The sequence below is a fragment of the Chlorocebus sabaeus genome, chromosome 21 (assembly GCF_047675955.1).
Source record: "Chlorocebus sabaeus isolate Y175 chromosome 21, mChlSab1.0.hap1, whole genome shotgun sequence".
Lineage (NCBI taxonomy): Eukaryota > Metazoa > Chordata > Mammalia > Primates > Cercopithecidae > Chlorocebus > Chlorocebus sabaeus.
In genome coordinates, this window is record NC_132924.1 from 126486896 (window position 1) to 126508894 (window position 21999).

The 21999-nt window shown below is 40.8% G+C and overlaps 1 protein-coding gene across 2 annotated transcripts in view; it reads left to right on the plus strand.

Moving 5' to 3' along the window:
- DPP6 (dipeptidyl peptidase like 6) overlaps positions 1-21999 on the plus strand; it is a 1156796-nt gene that overhangs the window by 100897 nt on the left and 1033900 nt on the right. The window contains exon 1 of one of the 2 annotated variants that reach the window (XM_073009535.1): positions 20487-21244. The exons of the other annotated variant lie outside the window; for it this stretch is intronic. Within the exon in view, the coding sequence (XP_072865636.1) occupies positions 21194-21244 (51 nt within the window). The 5' untranslated portion in view covers positions 20487-21193. Of the gene's footprint in view, positions 1-20486; positions 21245-21999 lie in introns of those variants that run through there. 2 annotated transcript variants of the gene reach the window in all.

Genomic DNA, 21999 nt, shown 5'->3' on the forward strand with positions numbered 1-21999 from the left:
CACAGTTCTGCATGGCTGGGGAGGCCTCAGGAAATTTACAATCAAGGCAGAAGGCACCTCTTTACAGGGTGACAGGAGAGAGAATGAGTGCAGGCAGGGGAAATGCCAGATGCTTATAAAACCATCAGATCTCGTGAGAACTCACTCAATATCATGAGAATAGCATGAGAAAAACCGCCCCCATGGTTCAATTACCTCCACCTGGCTCCGCCCTTGACACATGCGGATAATTACAACTCAAGGTGAGATTTGGGTGGGAACACAGAGCCAAACCATATCACTAAGGTTCACCTAGCTAATGTGTAGAAAGGGTTCAGGGCAATGTCTATAACATAGCTATCACTCAATAAAGGTTGCTGTTATTATTATTGTTTTCATTATAAAGTTATTATTCCAGAACAGCAAAAGCCTGCACCATCTATTCCAGCATATTTGGAGATTTAAAAGTACGCCACTGTTTCATTCTGAAGGAATGACTTGCCAAGATTTAAATTTCAAGTACTTTGACACCCAGGGGAATCTCCACCATGTTGATGCTGCAGGGGTACAGGGCCCCTCATTTTACCCTTCTGGTGCCTCTCCACCCTGCTCAGTGCCCCAGGAGGACTGGCAGAAACTCCATTTGGTGTTTGACTGTGTTTGGCCAATGGGAGGCACTGGCATGAGTTGGAGGATAGAAGGGAAGTGAGACCAGAGCATTTGCACCCAACCTCCCTGCCCACTCATTCCCTGAACAGAAGCCAGAGCTTCCACCAAGCAGCCTTGTCATTCAACCTTCCCAGGTTGCAGGGCCTGCTCTCCTCCTGCATCTTCCTCAAGCCTAGAAGGGGGAATGCCTTCCCAATTACAAGCCCCAGGTACTGCACTATCCTTCGGTGGTTTCCCTAAATCTTGCCCATGCCTCTTTCCTTCACTTCCCAGTGTGAGTATGCTTCCTGCCTCCTGCCATGGGTACTTCCTGTTGTCCTTTAAATCACACCCATATAATTGTTTCCATGACTTCAAAACTATTTATAGCATACTTTACCTCATGCCTCTCTGTTCTCACCAACTAAAATAGCTTATATTTTAACCTTTGTCATAGAGACACACAAATACACACCTAGTACATAAACAAAGCAGAGGAGAGACAAATTAATCCTCTGTGCCTACGAATATGTTAATTTTTAAAAGCATTACTGAGATGCTTAGCAAAGTAGCAGGTGTTGTGAAATTGCATTTTTATTACCCTTCCCCATATCAGGCAAGGAAATTATGGTCTCTTCAGCTATCTTACCATTTGCTAAATGTTCCCAGTCAGTTATCACAGATAATGCTTGTTTTTAAATCATATTTAGGCAATTAGAAACTTTTAGGTTAATTAATTTTGTATATTAGAAGACAGGACTTTAATATAAATTTAAGGCAATGGGTTTAATATTGTTAATAATAATAGCTATCACAAACCATAAACATATTGATAATTTATATGCATGAAAATAGAGTCTCTGCTGTAAAAATATTGAAAATTAAGATAACACAGCTTTCAGCCTCAAAATGAAAACTTTCTGCATAGCTACACTCTCTAAGTAAGACATATTTGGCCAATGGCTTAAAATAAATGAATGGCAATTCTTTATTCAGACATACCATTATTCTCTAATGCATGTAGCATATCCAAAAGATGCATTTGTTTCCAAAAATTGTACCATCAAATGTGATAAGAAGGGAAGTTATAAGGAAGGGTAAATAGGAGGACAAAGAAGCCAAGAATTGGGTTTGAAAGTAATGTACATGTCCCGAAGGCCTCTACAATGAGCTATGCATCCTCCCTTTCTTATCATATTCAATGGTACAATTTTTGGAAAGATATGAGGGAATTGCAGTTAGCTACACTATGTTTATTATCTAGAAGATGAAAATAACCACCTAGTCAGGTAATGCAGATTTCTTCCCAGCACCAAGATAAAGAGATGTTTACTCATTAATGAGACACTGTGGCAATGGAAGGAAAGCCAAGCTCTGTGACAGCATTCACCAGATTTCCGAAGACTGTCTTATTTATCGAGCTCCTCAATGTAGACAGATGGAGTAACCCAGAAGGCAATTTGGTGGTAGCAATTCTTTGAGGGAAAAAAGCTGAGAATGTTGCAATCCAGGTAAACCTCTCTGATGATGGCTCTAATGATTACAGCTGTCAATTAACTGATACTCCCCAATTTTGGTTGCAATGGCAGAGAATATGAAAGTCCTAAGGACAAAACGAGCAAACCATCCTTGGGACTTTACATGTGGAAGGTGAGAGCCTGAGCCTGTGGGGCCTGACTCCAGGCTCCCAGAGTCAACATGTGGCTCTATTTGGACTTGAGAAAAATTGGGGAAGAGAAAGATGAGGAGGCACAAAAGTTGTTTTAAAACCAGGATGTAGTTATAACAAATACAGCTGGAAAAGAGGAAATGAGATTTTAAAAATACAAGAAAGCAAAAAAGAGCCTCTGTTCCCGTCAATACCTCCTACTATGCCACCAAAGGTCAGAGATTGCAAATGGCTGTAATTATGTGGTCACCACCATGGACTGGCCTGTTAGCAGCAAAGTCAGGTCTGATGGCAGGTTCCACTCTGATGTCTCAGCTCCACCGTTAGCAGCAAAGTCAGGTCTGATGGCGGGTTCCACTCTGATGTCTCAGCTCCACATTTTAGGGTTATTCACCTGTCACCTTGAACAACACCTACTGCGGTTAATTATTAACTGTCGCCTTCACATCACCCAGAGTGGGCTGATGTTACTGAACAGCCTCAGCCAACTCTCATCTAAACTCTGTGTTTGGTTTTCTAGTTTTTGTTTTGTTTTATTTTGTTTCAGGCATCATACCTAAATAATGCTGAAACACTTTTTCCTAGTAGGCAGATTATTTTCTCCTTCTAAATGTAATAAAAAATACAAACTCAAGCTGTGCTTGTGCTTGCCAAGAAAAGAACAAGCTAGATTTGGTGGCCTTTATAGTATTTTTTTAAATTTTAGGTTTCTCCAATTATCTCAATAAAAGTCCATTTTAATACATTGAAATATTTGAAATATATTTATAAAAAGTATGCATTAAGTAATTTAGAGCTAAACAACAAATCTGTAACATATAATACTATTTAAAGCAAGTATCTTCAAGGGTCAGTTTCCTTAATGCAAAAAAAGTCATGCAAATCAATATGTGAGAAAAGAAATAGACCAACAGGGAAAAATAGACAAATATTGTGAGCAGACAGTTTGCAGGAAAAATGATATATGAGAAGATGCATATATCTTAAAATATATTAGTTCAATAATATTCTATCTTAAATGTTTTATTTCTACTTAAAACATATGTATGTATACTTGCTAACCGATCTTTTGACATAATTAGTTTTTCATGTTTTCTTTTTTATGTAACTCTACCCATCATGCATTGCCTTTTATTTCCAATTTTGATTTCATCAAAGCATAGCAAAATGTAAAAACCTTCTAAGTGCTGACAATGATGGTTTTCAGCTTTATCCATGTCCCTGCAAAGGACATGAACTCATCCTATTTTGTGGCTGCATAGTATTCCATGGTGTACATGTACCACATTTTCTTTATCCAGTCTATCATTGATGGGCATTGGGGTTGGTTCCAAGTCTGCTATTGTGAACATGTATCCGAGAACTTAAAATATAGTGAAAACAACAACAACAAAATCCTTCTAAGTGCAAAATCTCTCTAGATTTGTCCTTTTCTCTCCTCGGTCTTTTTTTTTTTTTTTTAACAGCTTTGCTGAGATATAATTTTCATAGCATAAAGTTCACTCATTCAAAATGTATAATCATCCAGCCTGAGCAATTGGATAAGACTCCCATCTCTAAAGAAATTTAAATGAAAAAATAAATACAATGTGGAATTCAATGATTTTTTAGTATGCTTTAGAGGTGTACACCCATCGACTGAATTTAATTTTAGAACATTTTTGTCACTCCAGAAAGAAACCTTATATATATTAGCAGTCACTCCCCACACCCCTTCCTCCTGCTCCCCAGACCAAGCAGCTGCTGCTTCCTGTCTGTGTAGATTTTCATTTCCCTAGTCTGCACGTTTCATATAAAAGGAATCATGAACTATGTGGTCTTTCGTGATTGGCTTCTTTCGCTTAGGATGACATGTTTTCAAAGCTCATCCATGTTGTGGCATGTATCAGAACTTTATTCCCTTTAGAGGCTGAATCATCTTCCACCATATGGATGTACCGTATTTTGTTTATCCGTTCATCAGTCAATGGACATTTGAGCTACTTATCCTTTTTACCTATTGTAAATAATGCTGCTATAAACATCTGTGGGTGTGCAAGTGTTTACCTGGATGCGTGTTCTCATTTCTCTTGGGTATATACTCAGGACTGAAATTGCTAAGTCAAATGGTAACTCCGTGTCTGACATTTTGAGGAACTGCTGGACGGTTTTCCACAGCAGCTGCACTATTTTAACAGTCCTACCAGTAATGTTTGGGTTCGAATTTATCCACAGTCTTTGCATCACTTATTATTATCTGACTTTTTTATTATAGCAATTTTAGTGGTTGTGAAATGGCAACTTATTGTTGCTTTGAGTTGATACTCCCTTGTAGAAAAACAAGAGTCAAACTTATGTTTTAAAAATTATATGCTTGGGGCCGGGCACAGTGGCTCATGCTTCTAATCCCACCGCTTTGAGAGGCTGAGGCAGGTGGATTAACTGAGGTCAGGAGTTCAAGACCAGACTGGCCAACATGGAGAAACCCCATCCGTACTAAAAACACAAAAAATTAGCTGGGCGTGGTGGCAGTCGCTGTAATCCCAGCTATTTGGGAGGCTGAGGCAAGGAGAATTGCTTGAACCCAGGAGGCAGAAGTTGCAGTGAGCCAAGATCACACTATTATACTCCAGCCTGGGCAACAGAGCAAGACTCCATCTCAAAAAAAATAAAATAAAAAAAATATATACACACACACACACACACACGTGCTTGGGGCACTTTTAACAGGGAAAATATAATGTATGTGTTATGTCTGCTTCAGCCACAGATACGTGATGAGGCTTACAACTCTAAACATGCAGGCTTTACTCTTCTTGGTTACTAAGAGCGATGGCAGTTTATCAACAGTTATTCAGGTTTTTGCTCCTTTCTGTCAATTTAAATCTCAGGATCAGTGAAAAGAGCCCAGGGAGAAGACAAAAGATCTGTGTGTCCCCAGCCCTGTCCCCAGACTGTCTGTAAGACCTTTCCGCCTCTGAAACTCATCAGCAGTAGCAGATAACTTGTCTCTGATATTTGACAGTGGTGATGTGAAGGTAAAGCGAACTGATTAATATGAATCAACTATGAAAAACTTAAAGCGACTTACCAGTGTCTTATATGGTAAATAAGTGTATTTAAAATAAGTGTAGTTTACACACACACGCATCTATTATATATACAGGACTGAAAGAATAAAGAGAAAATCCTTTCTTGTATAGGAAAATGGCAGGGACAACAGCGATAGCAGTATTTTCTGGCAAAATGTTAGAGAATAAGATGGAGTATACAGAAAAATAAGGTTACTGATTCAAAACAACAGCCACAGATATTTTTTGTTGGTATTGTTAGGTTTGGGATTTAGTTTTTAGATTTTAATGAAGATGGTAGGTTAATTGATAACCTTCGTGGCAGGAAACCATAATCTTGGCTTTCAGAATGTGAATAAAAGGGGCTTTAGTTTCTTTCCCCTTTTTGTAATATAGTTGTCAACTAATAACTACAGCTTGGGGTTTTAGCTACAGTCCAAATGACATTTTAATGAATAAAATTTGGCCATAATTAAATTACACATAAAAACATATCACAAGTAACTCTTATTTAACTTTTACCTCTTTGCCAGTATATAAAGTGGTCAATAAGACTTCTATTCGAACATAGTGTATTTCATATATTTTATAAATTTTATATATTTTATATATTTTATATTTTATTACTCCATGGTTCGGTATGAACCTTCTTTTTGCCACAGTTTGTACCTTTTCATCACTGTGACTTCATCAGGAACAAGAATTTCATCCCTGCAGCAAAGACCACTGTGAATATGGATGCAGGGTGACAAAATCATTCTCACAATTTTTATGCTTTCTGAATTTCTCTTGCAAATATCCACATTAATGGTGCTAATATTCTTCCAGCCTTCAAAACTCATGCTGTTTTATTTCTCACACTTGCCCTTTATTCTCTTTTTAATGGATCCACAATCATTCCATCTGTAATGTTTTGCCTTAAAACAGCAGTTTTTTTTTTTCCCAAGTGTCTTCAAGAACTATTTGTATTAGCATCAACTGGGTGCATGTACAGAATGCAAATTCATAGGCCTGAAGCTAGGCTGGATCAGGGTGTGGCCTGGAAATCTGTATTTTCATAAGCATCCAGGTACTTCACAGGTGCACTTATATCTTGTACATACTGCTATGGAAGGTGCTTTGCTCTAATTAATCAAACAAGTATGTAAAGAGGAAGCCTCATAGCATACTAAGTAATACTATGGGCCATGGCAGTAAGAACTGGCTCATTTAAATACTGTTACGTTATCAGGACAAGTATTAAATATGTAATTTTTAGTAAATATGCCACTGGTTGCCAGATGAATTCTCACTGATGTAGCCATTTTCACATTTATGTATATTTATAATTTTAAAATGATAGATAACATATACTGAATGCTTACAATTAGCCACGCCCTGTTCTTCATAAATTAATCCATGTATATTAGGATTTTACATTTACTCATGTATACAGCATGATGAGCCACAAGGTGCTATCATTATCATCATTATCATCTTAGATGGGGAAACTGAGGCATGGGGGCCTCACAGCACTACTACATGGCAGAGCCATGATTCCGCAGTAAATAATCTAGTACCAAAGCTCTGGTCCTTAGCAATTTAACAAATAGAGAGACCTATACTGTCTCTAAAGAAAGTGTAGGTCTTTAAATGCTGTTTTGAACAGACTTCCATATACCTATGTATAGAGTAACCAACTATAATTGAACTTTTATGATACCTTCTCAGACTCTACAGCTAGATGGCTGTCTTTAGTCCATTTTGCACTGCTACAAAGAAATACCTGAAGCTGGGCAATTTATGAGGAAAAGAGGTTTATTGGGCTCACAGTGCCCAGGCTGTACAAGCAGCATGGAGCCATCATCTGCTTCTGGTGAGGCCTCAGGCTGCTTCCACTCACGGTGAAAGGTGGAGGGAAGCTGGTGTGTGGCAATTACGTGGTGAGAAGGAACACAAAACAGAGAGGGGGAGGTGCCAGGCTCTTGTTAACAACCGGCTCCCATGGGAATCATGTGTGAGAACTCACTCACTGCCCCCCACCAAGGAGGGCATTAATCTTTTCACCAGGGATCTGCCCTCATGACACAAATACCTCCCATTAAGCCCCACTTGCAACACTGGGGATCAAATTGCAACATGAGATTTGGAGGGGCCAAACAAACCAAGTGATAGCAATGTCTGTGGCATTTAAACAATATATTCATCCATTTAAAACTATATTGGAGGCCTACCTAATTTAAAATGAATGAAAATAGACAATAATCCTACCCTTATAATGCCTATAATCTAGTTGCAGAGATTTTTAAAAATTCTAACTGTTCCATAAATAAACATAACTTTGCAACTTTGGCAAATAATACAAAATAGAATTACACAGAATTGTGAGACTTTTAAAAGATAGTTTATCCTCGACAGGAAAGTCTGGAGGGCCTTCCTTGTGAACAGATGGATGAACAGGCATTAACTTGGTAAAGCAGGGACCGGTGATGGGGAGCACTGCCCTCGGAAATGGAAGACTGCTGTTACAGAACAAATCCGCTATCGAGAACATCCAGAAAAGGTCAAAGGCCCTCGGAAATGGAAGACTGCTGTTACAGAACAAATCCACTATCGAGAACATCCAGAAAAGGTCAAAGGCCCTCAGAAATGGAAGACTGCTATTACAGAACAAATCCACTATCGAGAACATCCAGAAAAGGTCAAAGGCCCTCGGAAATGGAAGACTGCTGTTACAGAACAAATCCACTATTGAGAACATCCAGAAAAGGTCAAAGGCCCTCGGAAATGGAAGACTGCTGTTACAGAACAAATCCACTATCGAGAACATCCAGAAAAGGTCAAAGGCCCTCGGAAATGGAAGACTGCTGTTACAGAACAAATCCACTATTGAGAACATCCAGAAAAGGTCAAAGGCCCTCGGAAATGGAAGACTGCTGTTATAGAACAAATCCGCTATCGAGAACATCCAGAAAAGGTCAAAGGCACTGCGGAACTACCAAGGAAATGAAGACTTCTGTCCTCATGTCCAAAAGATGGAAGAACAGAGAGGTAGAGAAATACAGGAGTGACATTCACCCATTTGCACAAGGCAGCTGACAGGTTGTGAATCTCCATAGACTCGAGGTCTAAAAGTAGAAGTCCTGAGAAATACACTAGAGTTTGAATTGGAATGCCCAAAGACTACATACTAGAAGAAAAGAATTAAAGATGGATTGCTCCTCAGGACAAAAGCCCAGACTGTAAATTGTTAACTCTTGTCTAAATTAAGACTATTTGCCTTCTTCCTAACTACCTGCCAGAAGCAAAAGTGAATCCACTCTGAAGGAAGACAAAGCATCTAGAGCCTCAAATTATCTTCACACCTAGTATTGAAAATATGAAGTATTGAGCCAAAAATGATCAAGAAAGATAAAAATAACTGAACAAAGAGCAACAGCAACACACAAATACACAAATACACACACACATACACACACACCCCAGAATAACAGAAGAACCAGGAAGAAGTTATTAGATATGGACTTTAGCAAGTTTGTAAAACTAAATCATAAAATGTAGACTTATTATTTATTTATTTACTTATTTATTTATTTTTGAGAGGGAGTCTTGTTCTGTGGCCCAGGCTGGAGTGCAGTGGCATGACCTCAACTCACTGTAACCTCCACCTCTCAGGTTCAAGTGATTCTCCTGCCTCAGCCCCCTGAGTAGCTGGGATTACAGATGTGTGCCACTATGCCCAGCTAATTTTTGTATTTTTAGTAAAGACAGAATTTCACTGTGTTGGCCAGGCTTTTCTCAAACTGCTGACCTCAAGTGATCCACCTGCCTAGGTCTCCCAGAGTGCTGGGATTACAGGTGTGAGGCACCATGCCCGGCCCAAAATGTAGAATTATATCACGAACTGGAAACAATTAAAAATCAAACGGGCATATTAGAATGGAAACAAAATAAGATATGAAATTAAGAACTCGATGGATTTAACAACCAATTAACACAGCTGAAGAGAAGAAAAGGGAGCAAACAAAAAAATTCAATATCTGGTTACAAGTAGAAAAATGTAGAAAACAGTGTAACATGCATAATAGATGTTGGAAACCTCTAGTATAGGTGTAATTAAAGTTGCAGAAGGAAAAGTGGGAGAGAATAGAAAGGAAACTATTACAGATGAGATCATTTCAAAAGTAACAGAAAAATCCAACAGATTTAAGTTGCGCTATGAACTTCAGACAGATTACAACAGACAAAAGGTACCTAAGGATATCACAATAAAATTTCTGAAAACTGAAGACAAGAGGAAGTCTAAAAAGCAGGCAGAGACAAAATATATGCTATGTTTATGGGGAAATAATAATATTAATAATGACTGTATAAGAGTGCAAATCAGAAGATGGAGACATGACATTGTCAAGTGCAGAATGAAAATAAATGCCAGCCTAGAACTCCATACACTCTAAAGTTCTCCTTCAAAACAAAGGAAAAATATAAGGACATTTTTTGAAAAACAAAAACCTAGGAAATTTGTCAAACTTCCAGTAAGGGAACGACTGAGAGAATTCTTCATGCAAAAAACATAATCACAGATGAAAATAGATAACTTAGAAAGAGAAGAATGTAAATGATAAATATGTGACTAAGTCCAAGGGAATACTGATTGTATAAAACAATGATTAGAAAAAAATACCTACATAAATCATGATAAATAATAGCACGAAAGACAGGATTTTGTTAAATAGTATTTGATTACTCAGAGTTCCTTATTACCTGAAGAATTGTAGATATTGTAACTGTCAAATAATTTAAATTAATATGATTATCAATATAAGATTCTAAGAATATATTTTGAATTTATGGGGTAAACATTGAAAGAATAATATTATTTAATAACAGGCTAATTTGAAGATTTATCAATAAACATAATCCAAAAAAGGAAAAATGGGAAAAACAAAATTAGTAAGATTGATTGGAATGCCAATGTGTCAGTGATTGCATTAATGCAAATAGATTGAATACTCAGATTAAAAGGCAAATTTGTCAGACTGAATTAGCAAATATAGAGAGGCAGCTCACAAAAAGAATCTGCCTAAAACATGAGGACAAAAAAAAAAAAAAACCCTGAAAAAAAGAGAGTTAGTTAAATACATACAAGCAGTAGGCAAAATAAAATTGGCATACATGATTTTGCAAATGACACTGAAAGGCAAGAAATGACACATTTCTAAACACAAATAGTGTCATCGCATTAGGATTAAAGGGTCTATCTGACAAGAATTTATAATCTTAGACTGGTATGCACCTAATAATATAGCTTCAAAATATATAAAGCAAAAATTGACAGAATTAAGAGGGAAAATAGACAAATCTACAGTCTTAGATTTTACCATACCTGAGTAACTGAAAGAACATCCAAGAAAAAAAAATCAATAAGGATGCAGTAGATTTGAAAATCACAATGAACTAACTTGATCTAGTTGAAAAATACAGAAATACTACATCTGCCATTTTAGAATATACATCATATTCTATCCAATATGTAATTCATTGCCTGAATTGATCATATGTTTGAAAACAAATTACACACACACAGTATCACCAAGTATAGGGATTGAAATTCTGAGTACTTTTTCTCTAACTACAGTGAGATAAAGCTAAACGTTAATATTAAAAATATACCTCAAACATCCTTAAATGTTTGTAAATTACTTCTAAACAACTTATTGGCCAAAAATAAAAATTATAAAGGAAATTAAACGTGCCAATTTTATAACCTAACATCTCAATAATTTACCCAATAGAACAGCAAATAACACACAGTCATACATTGCTTAATGACGGGATACTTTATGAACCCAGCATTCAGTGATGTTAGTCATTGTATAAACATCAAGGAGTGTACTTACATGAACCTAGAGGGTACAGCTTCCCACACGCTTAGCCTGCATGGCATGTTGCTGGACCGAATACATAATTTTACTGTACCTTTTCTATGTTTAGATATACCATGGTACGTATGTATATATCTAAACATAGAAAAGGTACAGTAAAATTATGGCATAAAAAATTTAAAAATGTTACATCTGTGTAGGGAACTTACCATAAATGGAGCTTCTAAGACTGGGAGTTGCTCTGAGTGAGTCTGGGAGTGAATGGTGAGTGAATGTGGAAGCCTAGGCCATTACTGTACACTACAGGAGACTTTACCAACACTTTGCACTTAGGCTATACTAAATTTGTAAAGAGAAAAATACTTTTCTTTCTTCAATAATAAGTTAATGTTAGCCTACTGTAACTTTTTTACTTTGTCACATTTTTATTTTTTTAAAAAATTATTTGATTCTTTTGTAATCACAGCTTAAGACATAAATAGTACAATTGTACAGATATTTTCTTTATATTCTTATTCTATATGCTTTTATCTATCTTCAAATTTTCTTTCATTTTTTACTTTTTAAACTTTTTGTTAAAAATTAAGACACAAACACAATTTTGTGTTTATTATTATCAAACATGTACTGTACATAGTTGTATTGCTATACTTTTCAAGCAAATAATTAAATAGGTAAACACCAGGGAAGATTGAATTTTTAAAAAATCAAGTATTACCCTATTCCAAATGAAAAAGAACATTTTAATGGAAGCCAAAAAGAAGTAGTATTTGCAATGCTTATTAACTGACAAAGAACTCATATCCTGGATCTATTAGAAAGTTTGACAAATCAATAAAGATATCACAAATCCTGGACACTACAAATGACAAATGGGCAAAAACATTAACAGGCACTTCACAAAAGAAAATATCCAAATTATTAAGAAACATATAAAAGCTTTCCTTTTCACTGTCATTAGCTTTTAAGGCAATGCAAGATACCCATGTACTCTCATCAGAAATGTTACTCAAAAGTGAAATAAAACAAAATATAACCTGACAATATCAAATGTGAAGAAGAAAGTGAAGCAACAGGTCACTCACATCCTACTTGTTTGGGAGTAATTTTGTGCAGCCTCTGTTTATCAGTAAGGCTACACAAGGCTGAATGTCCACATTCTAATAAATCGGCTAAGGCTAAACATACACCTTCTAATAAATCTATCAAATTTCTAGATATATAGCCTTCAGAAATTCGTACATGTGTAAATCAAGACTATAATGCGAATGGTCATAACATCATTATTTATGTTAGTGCCTAACCAAGCAAAAAAATCCAAATGGACTCAACAATAGCATGGATTGATTATGAAATGTTCATACCACGGAGTGCCGTGCACTGATGGAAGCTGACTACAGCTACATACAACGTCTCCGAGTCTCCCAAGGGAGCCTGAGTGAAAGAAACCATTCACATTGATTCCATTTATATGGAGTTCAAAACGCTCCCTAACTAACTAGTGTTAGAAGTCAGGATAATGATTTTCTTAGGGAAGAAATGGGATTGTAACCAGAAGAATGGACCAAGAAATCTTTTGAGACACCACTTATCTCCTATGTCTCCATCTGGTTGTGATTACATGGATGTATGCACTTTGACATAAGTTATTCAGTTGTAGACTTATGACTTAGGCACTTCTCTCTAAATGTTGTAATTCAACAAGATGTTTTGGTTTATTTTTATATTAAAAGACAGAAGGAAGGGGAGAGTATTTAAGGTAAAGAAAATAGCATGAAAAAAATCTCTGTGCAGGAATTAAGTGTGTACAAAGATTGAATAAAGCCATTTGAATGGAGTACAGAGGTGAAGAAATAAAGATAAAGAGAGGAGGAGGGGAGATGGGGAAAAAAGGAAGGCAGAAGGGAGAAAGAAAAGACAACAGAAAAAGAAAAAAAAGAAGCTGGAAAAATAAGTAATGGCAGCACCTCTCCAAGGTCCTGAAACTTGGATGCTTCCCTAACAGCAGTGAACGCCAGAGAAGGGGTTTAGCTGTGGAGAGGGTGGTGACGTGATGAGATGTGTACTTCAGATATTTCTAGATGAATGCACTGGAGAAGGGGAAAAAAGTAGATGTGAGTGGATGAAGAAAGAACTCACAGCAATTGTCCAGCAGAGAGAAGTGGGTCTGAGTTACCTGGGTCTGAGTGTTGGTGGTAGGGAAGCTGCAGGGACGTATAATTGTGTGGATGTTGGGGGTATAGGGAGAAGGAGCTATGCTTAAAATATGCTTAAAACACCAGCCCAAGCTTTTCTAACTCCAAAATACCTTTTATTTATTTATTTGTTTATTTAATTATTTATTTATTTATTTTGAGATGGAGTCTCACTGTGCCTCCCAGGCTGGAGTGCAGTGGTGCCATCTTGGCTCACTGCAACCTCTGCCTCCTGGGTTCAAGCAATTCTCCTGTCTCAGCCTCATGAGTGGCTGGGACTACAGGCGCACGCCACCACAGCCAGCTAATTTTTGTATTTTTAGTAGAGATGGGGTTTCACCACATTGGTCAGGCTGGTCTTGAACTCCTGACCTCAGGTGAACCACCCGCCTTGGCTTCAAAGTGCTGGGACTACAGGCATGAGTCACTGCACCCGGTCCAAATCACCTCTTAAAAGTCATTTAACCACATGTTTCTCTTTTCTATAGCTCGTTGTAACCAATTAATTCCTATATTTAATAGTGAAGTCCTTTTTGTATTCTAGTTTAATAATACTATTTCATGGGTTGTTTTAATAGGAATTTCCTAGTTGATATAGTTTTATTTATAACCTCATTGGAGGAAGAGTTTTATACATATTTTATACGGATGGGTCCAAAAGTCCCTGCTACGTTGGTAGACACATAATAATTAAATTTTTAAAAGCTATGGCCTTCTAAATTTTTCCTTCTTTTGAAATAAATATACACAGATTTTTGACTTATTTATCAACAACTGTGCTACCTTATAGAAAAATTAACAAGGTTCATTTATGAATGTGTCACAAAACTGCTTTTCTTGAACTGCTGATGTTCAAATATTATAATTTTATGCCATCTGTGATATGAGCATTTGTTACATTAAGTTTTATCATAAGCAAACTAAAATCCCTCCCTTTGTTTAAATGTGTTTTGTATGTCTATCGCTTTCAGTTTATAAGTGTTTGACCATTGCTCTTCTATAAAAGAGTCTACAAGAACTCTAAAATATGTAATGTGCTTCACTGATTCTGTAAAATAGATATGTAATTTCACATTGCTCAAAGATACTAGGAATCACATACACTTAACTGCTTATATTTTCCAATACTTTGCTTAGTTACAACATTTCTATACAAAGATATTCTCATGTATAAAAGAGCCCAACAATTGTTTCATACTTCTTACACTTCCTTAAGATAGTATTTAATACCAACAAAATACTGCTTGAGTCAAGAGGCCTTAATCAGTCTGTTAGAGTAGGAGACTGAAGAGTTAAAATAGTTGTGGTATTGGCCTAAACCAATATGTGACATGGGACATGGCTGTGGATATGACATCCGGATTCCATCCTCTGTTCCTCCTCTTGTAAGTTGGGTCTGTAGCCGAACACACTTGTTAATGCTCAGAGACAAGTATGCAGTGAGAAAAGAGACACTGAGCTGGATCCCTGTGTATTTTGGTTCATACCTGAGATGAACCTGAAATACAGTCTATTATCTGAAATAGGAGACCAGTATGTTGTAGTGAATTTAGTCTGAATTATCTCATTCCTGAGAGGTTCCTGTTAAATTGAGCAAGTACGAGATAGACATGAACTGAAATAATTTCTTTGACACTTAGTCTACTCTGGGAAAGTGAAACATTGCCAAAGATAACAGTCTTTTAATTAATTTTGGAGGTTTGTTTGTGTATACACTTGGAATTTCTTGGATACATGCTTCATTAATAGGCCAATGTGCCTGGGTTTAAAGAAGATATTTATTTTTAAATTTAATATGTCAATTCTTGGTTGAAAGTATAGTGGAAGAGGCAGCAGCATAAATATCCTCTCATTCATTGCTTCATTTGCTCAATAAACAGGAATTAAACAACCTAGTACTCATCAGTCACAGTGTGAAAGTAGCAGGACCCAAAGACGAACGTGCAGGCATATGCCTTCAAGTTGGGATGCAGAGGCAGCCATGCCAATAAGTAAATATGTGTGATAAGTTGTTAGATGTGCAATTCTAGCTATGATTGATTTAAAGGCCAACATAGCCCTTGTAATATAACATTAGCACTGAGGTGAGATTAAATTCTGTTTCCATCTCTTGGTTGCAAAGGGTCAGTGAGGAAACGGGTCATCTCTGAGCAGGGTTGACACTGGACTTAATAGTTTTGCATGGATGATCTATAAATGGCTCTCCTCTAATCCTTACTACCTACCCAAATGATATCCTTGTCATTCCAACCCAAAACTAGTTCAGGAGCTTCCTAGCTGCCTTGCCTGTCCTCCTGTCTCCTTGCTTTGGAGGGTGGATTTGATTTTAAAGTATGGATCACACTACATCAATGTCCACCTGGGGGCCTTGGCTGCAACATTCCCGTTTTTGTAGGACACAGCTCACATGGCTCTCACTGCTGGTCTCCACATGTCCTTACCCTCATTTCCATCACCCAGCTCTGCTTCCAGGTGGCAGTGTACTGAACTACTCAGGCCATCCCTCTCTAGGCATTCATTTTCCCTGGCTCCAGGTCCTAATGGCTAAATTTGCATTGCTCCTATGAGATGCATCTCAGCTGTCATCACTTGCGTTAGCTTTCTTTCCTGTTTGCCTAAAGACCCCAGGAGCCCTGCCATCTGTATTCCTGTATCATATTTGTACAGTTATTTTTGTTGTTGTCCATATTGTTATTTTGGGCGTCACCCACCAGACACTGTGAAATCCTCAAGGACAGGGACTATTTTCTATAATAAAATCTATCACATGTCATCAAGCTTGGCATATCATTAGTCTCTCAACGTATTTTAAGTTAATTTGTCGAATTTCTGAATGGATAATTGAGAGAAGGTAAAAACACTGGTTATATGCTTTCTCCAAACCATTATTATCATACCTGTGTATTTTGTAAAAGAAATGCTGCTGACACATCTCATACTTTTTCTAGTAGATATCTTCCTGAACATTTATGGGTAAATTAAATTGTATGAAATGAATAATGCCTTCAGTGAAATAGGACAGCTCACATTTTAAACAACATCAGTAATGAACTAATCTGTGTAAAAGAATAGTTTTACTCTCTTTTCTTATGTCACCTTGACTGTCGCTTTTACAAATTGGGAATTTTACACGTTGAGTTTCCTTATGTTGATGTTCTTCTAGGTAAAGGTATTAATGCAGTTAAACTTCTAGTAATCAGTAACACGAAAAGAACGCTGATAAAGTGACATGAGGAATCTGTTCCTGTGTTGTAAACATTTCCTGATGTCAAAGGTGAAACTGAACATTTTGCCAAGTCTCAACCTAAAGCCACTTTAATCAAAGCAGTTGCTAATGCCAACAGTACATAAATTGAGGATGGAGCAAAAGGATGGACACCAGCAATGGCTGCATTGTGGTAGGTGTGGACAGAGCCTGCCGGAATTAAACAGATGCCAGGAGTTAACACTAGGCAAAGGTAAATGGGATAGGTGCTGTGAAACATGGCAGATCCTATGGGACTTAGGTGCTCCCAAACACGGCAGATTCTATGGGGCTTGGGTGCTGAAAAACATGGCAGATTCTATGGGATTTAGGTGCTGGGAAACATCACAGATTCTATGGGATTTAGGTGCTGGGAAACATCACAGATTCTATGGGATTTAGGTGCTGTGAAACACGGCAGATTCTATGGGGCTTAGGTGCTATGAAACAGGGCAGATTCTATGTTCCCAAACCTAACAGAAACAGTGTGGTGAGAATCATAAGGTAAACACGCTACTCCTGTGATCTGGGTGAAACAAACAAACCAACCAACAAAAACAGGAAATACAGCTACAAAACCTAGACGGAGAAGAGCCAAAACTGTTGATAGATATAGGACCACTTTTGCATCCCTGTTTGTGAATGCAATAGCACAAGAAAAAGTCATTTTGAGGATGGGATAGGAAATGAGCTACTGATGGTGATGCTGTCTTCAAATGGTTCCTAATTGAATTTTCTCAGAAATTTTAATACCCAAGATTAATACAGAAATTGAGAACTATCCTATGTTAAGCACTTTTTCCTTATACTAGCTTTCCTTCTTTTTCTTTCTTTCTTTCCTTTTTTTTTTTTTTTTTTTTTTTTTTTTTTTTTTTTTTGAGACAGAGTTTTGTTCTTGTTGTCCAGGCTGGAGTGCAATAGCACAAACTCAGCTCACCACAACCTCCGTCTCCTGGGTTCAAGCGATTCTTCTGCCTCAGCCTCCTGAGTAGCTTGGATTACAGGTGTCCACCATCAAGCCCAGCTAATTTTTGTATTTTTAGTAGAGACGGGATTTCACCATGTTGGCCAGGCTGGTCTTGAACTCCTGACCTCAGGTGATCCACCCGCCTTGGCCTCCCAAAGGGCTGGGATTACAGGCGTGAACCACCACGCCTGGCCCCGTCTTTCTTACAGAGACCTCTTATCCTCATTCTTTTCCTCTCCAGTATTCCATATGGCAGTGGCTCAAGGCAGACAAACTGCAAAGAATGAACAGGCATTACCTGAATATTCAGGATTGCTTTGCTGTTTTATTCTGTGCAGTGTTTCCTCCTATGCCTGCTTTTCAGCCTTATCCTTTCTGCAGGGTTCTGGGTCAGAAGCTGGGCAGGAGGAGCAGAACACAGCACCTCTGACAAGTAGCAGGACTGAAAGCTGTTGGTTAAGTGTTAGGAGAAAATGTGTCTAACAGGGTTATTTGTTTCTTAACATAAAGGTTTAATCCATATGATTCCACTTCCCATTTCCAGGGATAATTTGAAGGAAACTATAAAAAATAGAAGGTTAAAAAATATGTTCGTCAGCTGGGTGCGGTGGCTCACGGCTGTAATTCCAGCACTTTGGGGAGGCCGAGATGGGCGGGTCACCTGAGGTCAGGAGTTTGAGACCAGCCTGGCCAACATGGTGAAACCCCATCTCTACTAAAAATACAAAAATTAGCCCGGCGTGATGGCGGGCGCCTGTCGTCCCAGCTACTCAGGAGGCTGAGGCAGGAGAATCACTTGAACTCGGGAGGTGGAGGTCTCACCACTGCACTCCAGCCTGGCGAAAGAGCGAGACTCCGTCTCAAAACAAATATCTATATATATGTTTGTCTTCTTGATTTTTCCTCTCTCCTCCATCACATGGTGACGGGATGGGAGAAGGCAGGTTGTGGGGAGCAGTTTGGAGTCCCATGCTTGGTGGGAAAGAGAGGGAGGAAAATTCTAGATGAACGAATGCTGCTTCAAAGGAAGAAGAAAAAGAACCGTTTTAATCCAGCTAACAATCAGATTTAGATTGCTGATATTTTCTGTCCACACACAACTGGGTTTATCCTGACACTCAACAGTGTAAGTGACCTGTACTCCTAAGTGTTCCCTTCTAGAGAAAAGTTGTGATTGAGCAGCCTGCTGTTGTCTGAATTTTTGTCTCTCCCTTTTCCAGAATTCATATGTGAAACCTAACCTCAGGGTGATGGTGTTAGGGGGTGAGGACTTTGGGAGGTGATCAGGTGATGAGGGAGGAGCCATCACCCTGATGAAAGGAATCCCAGAGAGGCGCCTTTCCTCACACCATGTGATGCACAGTGAGAAGGCACCATCTGTGAACCAGAAATCAGATTCTCACCACACAAAGCATCTGCTGGCACCTTGGTCTTGGACTTCCAACCTTCCAACTGTGAGAAATAAATTCCTGTTGTTTATAACCCACCCATTTGACTGTATTTTGTTGTTGCAGCTAGAACACAGTAAGACAAATCCCAACAGAGAAGAGTGCTTCTAGAACCTGAAGTGCACCTACCACTTTCTAGCAAAGCCTGATCCACGTTACTTTAAAAGTGACTCTTTCAAGCATTCTGCTTTGGTTTACCTATTTCTTCCACTTACCTCTCTCAAGCCCACATCATTAGTTTACACTTGTAACCAACTGCTCGTGCATATGTGCTAACATGTTTTTGCATATAATATACGTATATTAATACATAATATATCATTCATGCTTGCAGGTGGGCATTGTGGGTAACTTACATGTAATTACTGTTGCAATTACTGAGAATCATCTGCTGCTTTGTGAGCTCGAAAGTGACCTCTTAATTCTTTTTTACAAACGGAGTTTTTTTGTGAATGTAAATAATGGAAAAGCTTTCCAAACCCCTCCCAGACTCTCGTTCCCGCCATGCCCCTCCCCTCAGGCTCTGGCATGGGCTTACACACACACACACACACACACACACACACACACACACAGAGCCTGATGTGTCTATCAGCTCTCAATCTGGTTTTTGAAGTAGTCTGGGTGGGTCTGCATATGAATTTGACCAACCTCTGCACGCGCTCTTGGGAGCGCGCATCCATGTGTGGTCCAGGGAGGAAACCGCGGCTGTGAATGAATGATTGATGGGAACAGCGCCCGGGGTAGCAAGTGGAGAAGTGAACCCAGGTCCCGGTCACTGGTCAACCCGCCTCTTGGGGTGGAACTTAGGGAAATGGGCGCTGGTATTTGGCCAATGCTGGGGTTCCAGGGCTAGGGAGAGCCCTCAGCGCCAGGCTGGGCTGTAAGAGGTCTTTGGGGTCAGATCCCTGCAGGCAGACAAGAGGGAGCCAAAGAAACAAAGCCGCCGAGGGACGCGGCTGGGGCGGACGCCCGGAGAGAAGTGGAGCCCGGGAAGCCAGGTGTGCGGCGGGGAGAGCGGCCGGCCGTGCCACCCGCGCTGGGAGCCGGGCGCTACCATTCAAGGCAAGGTCCTCTGCGCCCTGAACTGCCGCGGCGGCAGATGCAGAGGCCAATCCAGAGTGCAACCATGGAGATGCGACGTGTGTCCCATAGTAACCTGTTACAACATTATTTATAAGCTGCCATCCCCAGCCTACCCCCACTTCCCCTCCGCTCCCTCGCCAGACTTGCCGGCGACGTGCACAGCAGCGTCTGGCTCTTCCCGGCCTCTCCCTTCTCTCGCGGGCGCAGCCGATCAATAGTTAACACCCGGCTGCGGGCGGCGGCTCCACCCGCGGCAATCACCGTAGTGCTTGTTTGTGGAAGCAGAGCGTGAGTGCGCCGCGCGCGCACCCAGTCCAGCGCGGAGTGGGCGTCTACCCGAGGAGGGGTGTCTGGGGAGGGGCTGCCCTCGTTATCCAAACAGTTTGGGCTCGCTTAACCTTGATGCAGCTCCTGGCTTCCCAGTCCAGCTCAGTTCAGACAGAATACCCGGCGCGCGCGCGCGCGCTCACACACCGACACACACACAGACACACACACGCCGCCCGTGGCGTCGCCGCCCGCCCGGGTCTCCGCCCTTAGGGACCAGAGCGGCGACCGCTGCACCCCGCACTGCCTGCTGGAGGAGCCCCCGGACCGGGACCGAGCCGCCGGCGTCCCCGAGTGCGCCCCCAGTGCGTGCCGCCGCGCTGTTGCTCGCAGTGTGCTGGCGCTGAGCTCGGTGGACACGCGCGCAGTCGAAGCTGCCTCTCGCCCTAGCTAGCTGGGCTCGCAGCCTCTTCCTCCCTCCCTGGCTCCTGGCTTTTTGTTTAAAGCAACACCCACCCTCCATCCAGGCTTTTTTTCTTTCTTTCTTTATTGGTAGCGGTCAAAAAGAGTTGATTGCTATTGGGATCCGCTGGGTAAAGAGACTGGCAGGGGTGAGCGGAGGTGAGAAAACTGAAGACCTGGAAGATTTTTTTTTTTTCTTCAAAAACCCGTTTCCATCCAGTCTTCGGCCAGTCCAATCTACTTTAATCCTCACCAGGACAATGGATTAAGTTTCTCTTCCCTGGACCAGAAGTCGGGTTCGGACTTGGGGCAAAATGAAGGAAAAGGCCATGATCAAGACCGCTAAGATGCAGGGGAACGTGATGGTGAGTGCCGCGGGCAGGTTGCGCGCTGGGTCCGGGGGACCCGCCGTGAGGAGCGATGCTGTGGGAGGTCTGTCCTTCTGAGTCCCGAACCTCCCTGGAAGGACAGCGACCCCATGCCCGCGCGCGGCGGCGCTTCCCCCACTTCCCACCTGGGCCCACCCAGCGGCGCCGGGATGCGGAGGAGCAGGCATTTCTTTGCAAATTGCAACTTTGCGGCTCCGCGGCCCCTCTCCTTCTGGCATGTGGCTTTGTGTTTTGGGCGCGAGATTGAGCGTGGGAGGGGAGGAAGGGGCTGCGGGGAGCCCTCACTGGCCGCGGGTCGGTCCGAGCCCCAAGCAGACCCCCAGGGCTCTTCTGGGGAAACGCGGGGAGAGGTGGTCACTTCGGCCAGGGAAGGGCCACTGGGCCCTGGCGCCCGCGCCGGCCTCGGGGCTGTGAGTCCCCGGAGCTCGAGACCTGTTGGGTTTGCGGAGTCTTCGGTGCTCTCGGGGCAGGCGCCAGTCGCTCCGCTCCGCTCCAGCCGCCGCTGCCAGGCGGGACCCTGCTCCCCTGGTTGGGGACGCTGACTCCCCCAAAAGCTTGACTGTGCAGGAGGAGGTCAGGGGCACTTCGCCCCCCGGGAGGGCCGCGCGCCTGGAAACGCGGCTGGTCCGAGGAAGGCTCAGGGCTGCTGGCCAGGGGGCAGCTCTGCAAGGATAACTTTCTAACCGGAGGATCCCGCGATCCGCCTCCCCAGCGAGCCCACCCGCCTTGCC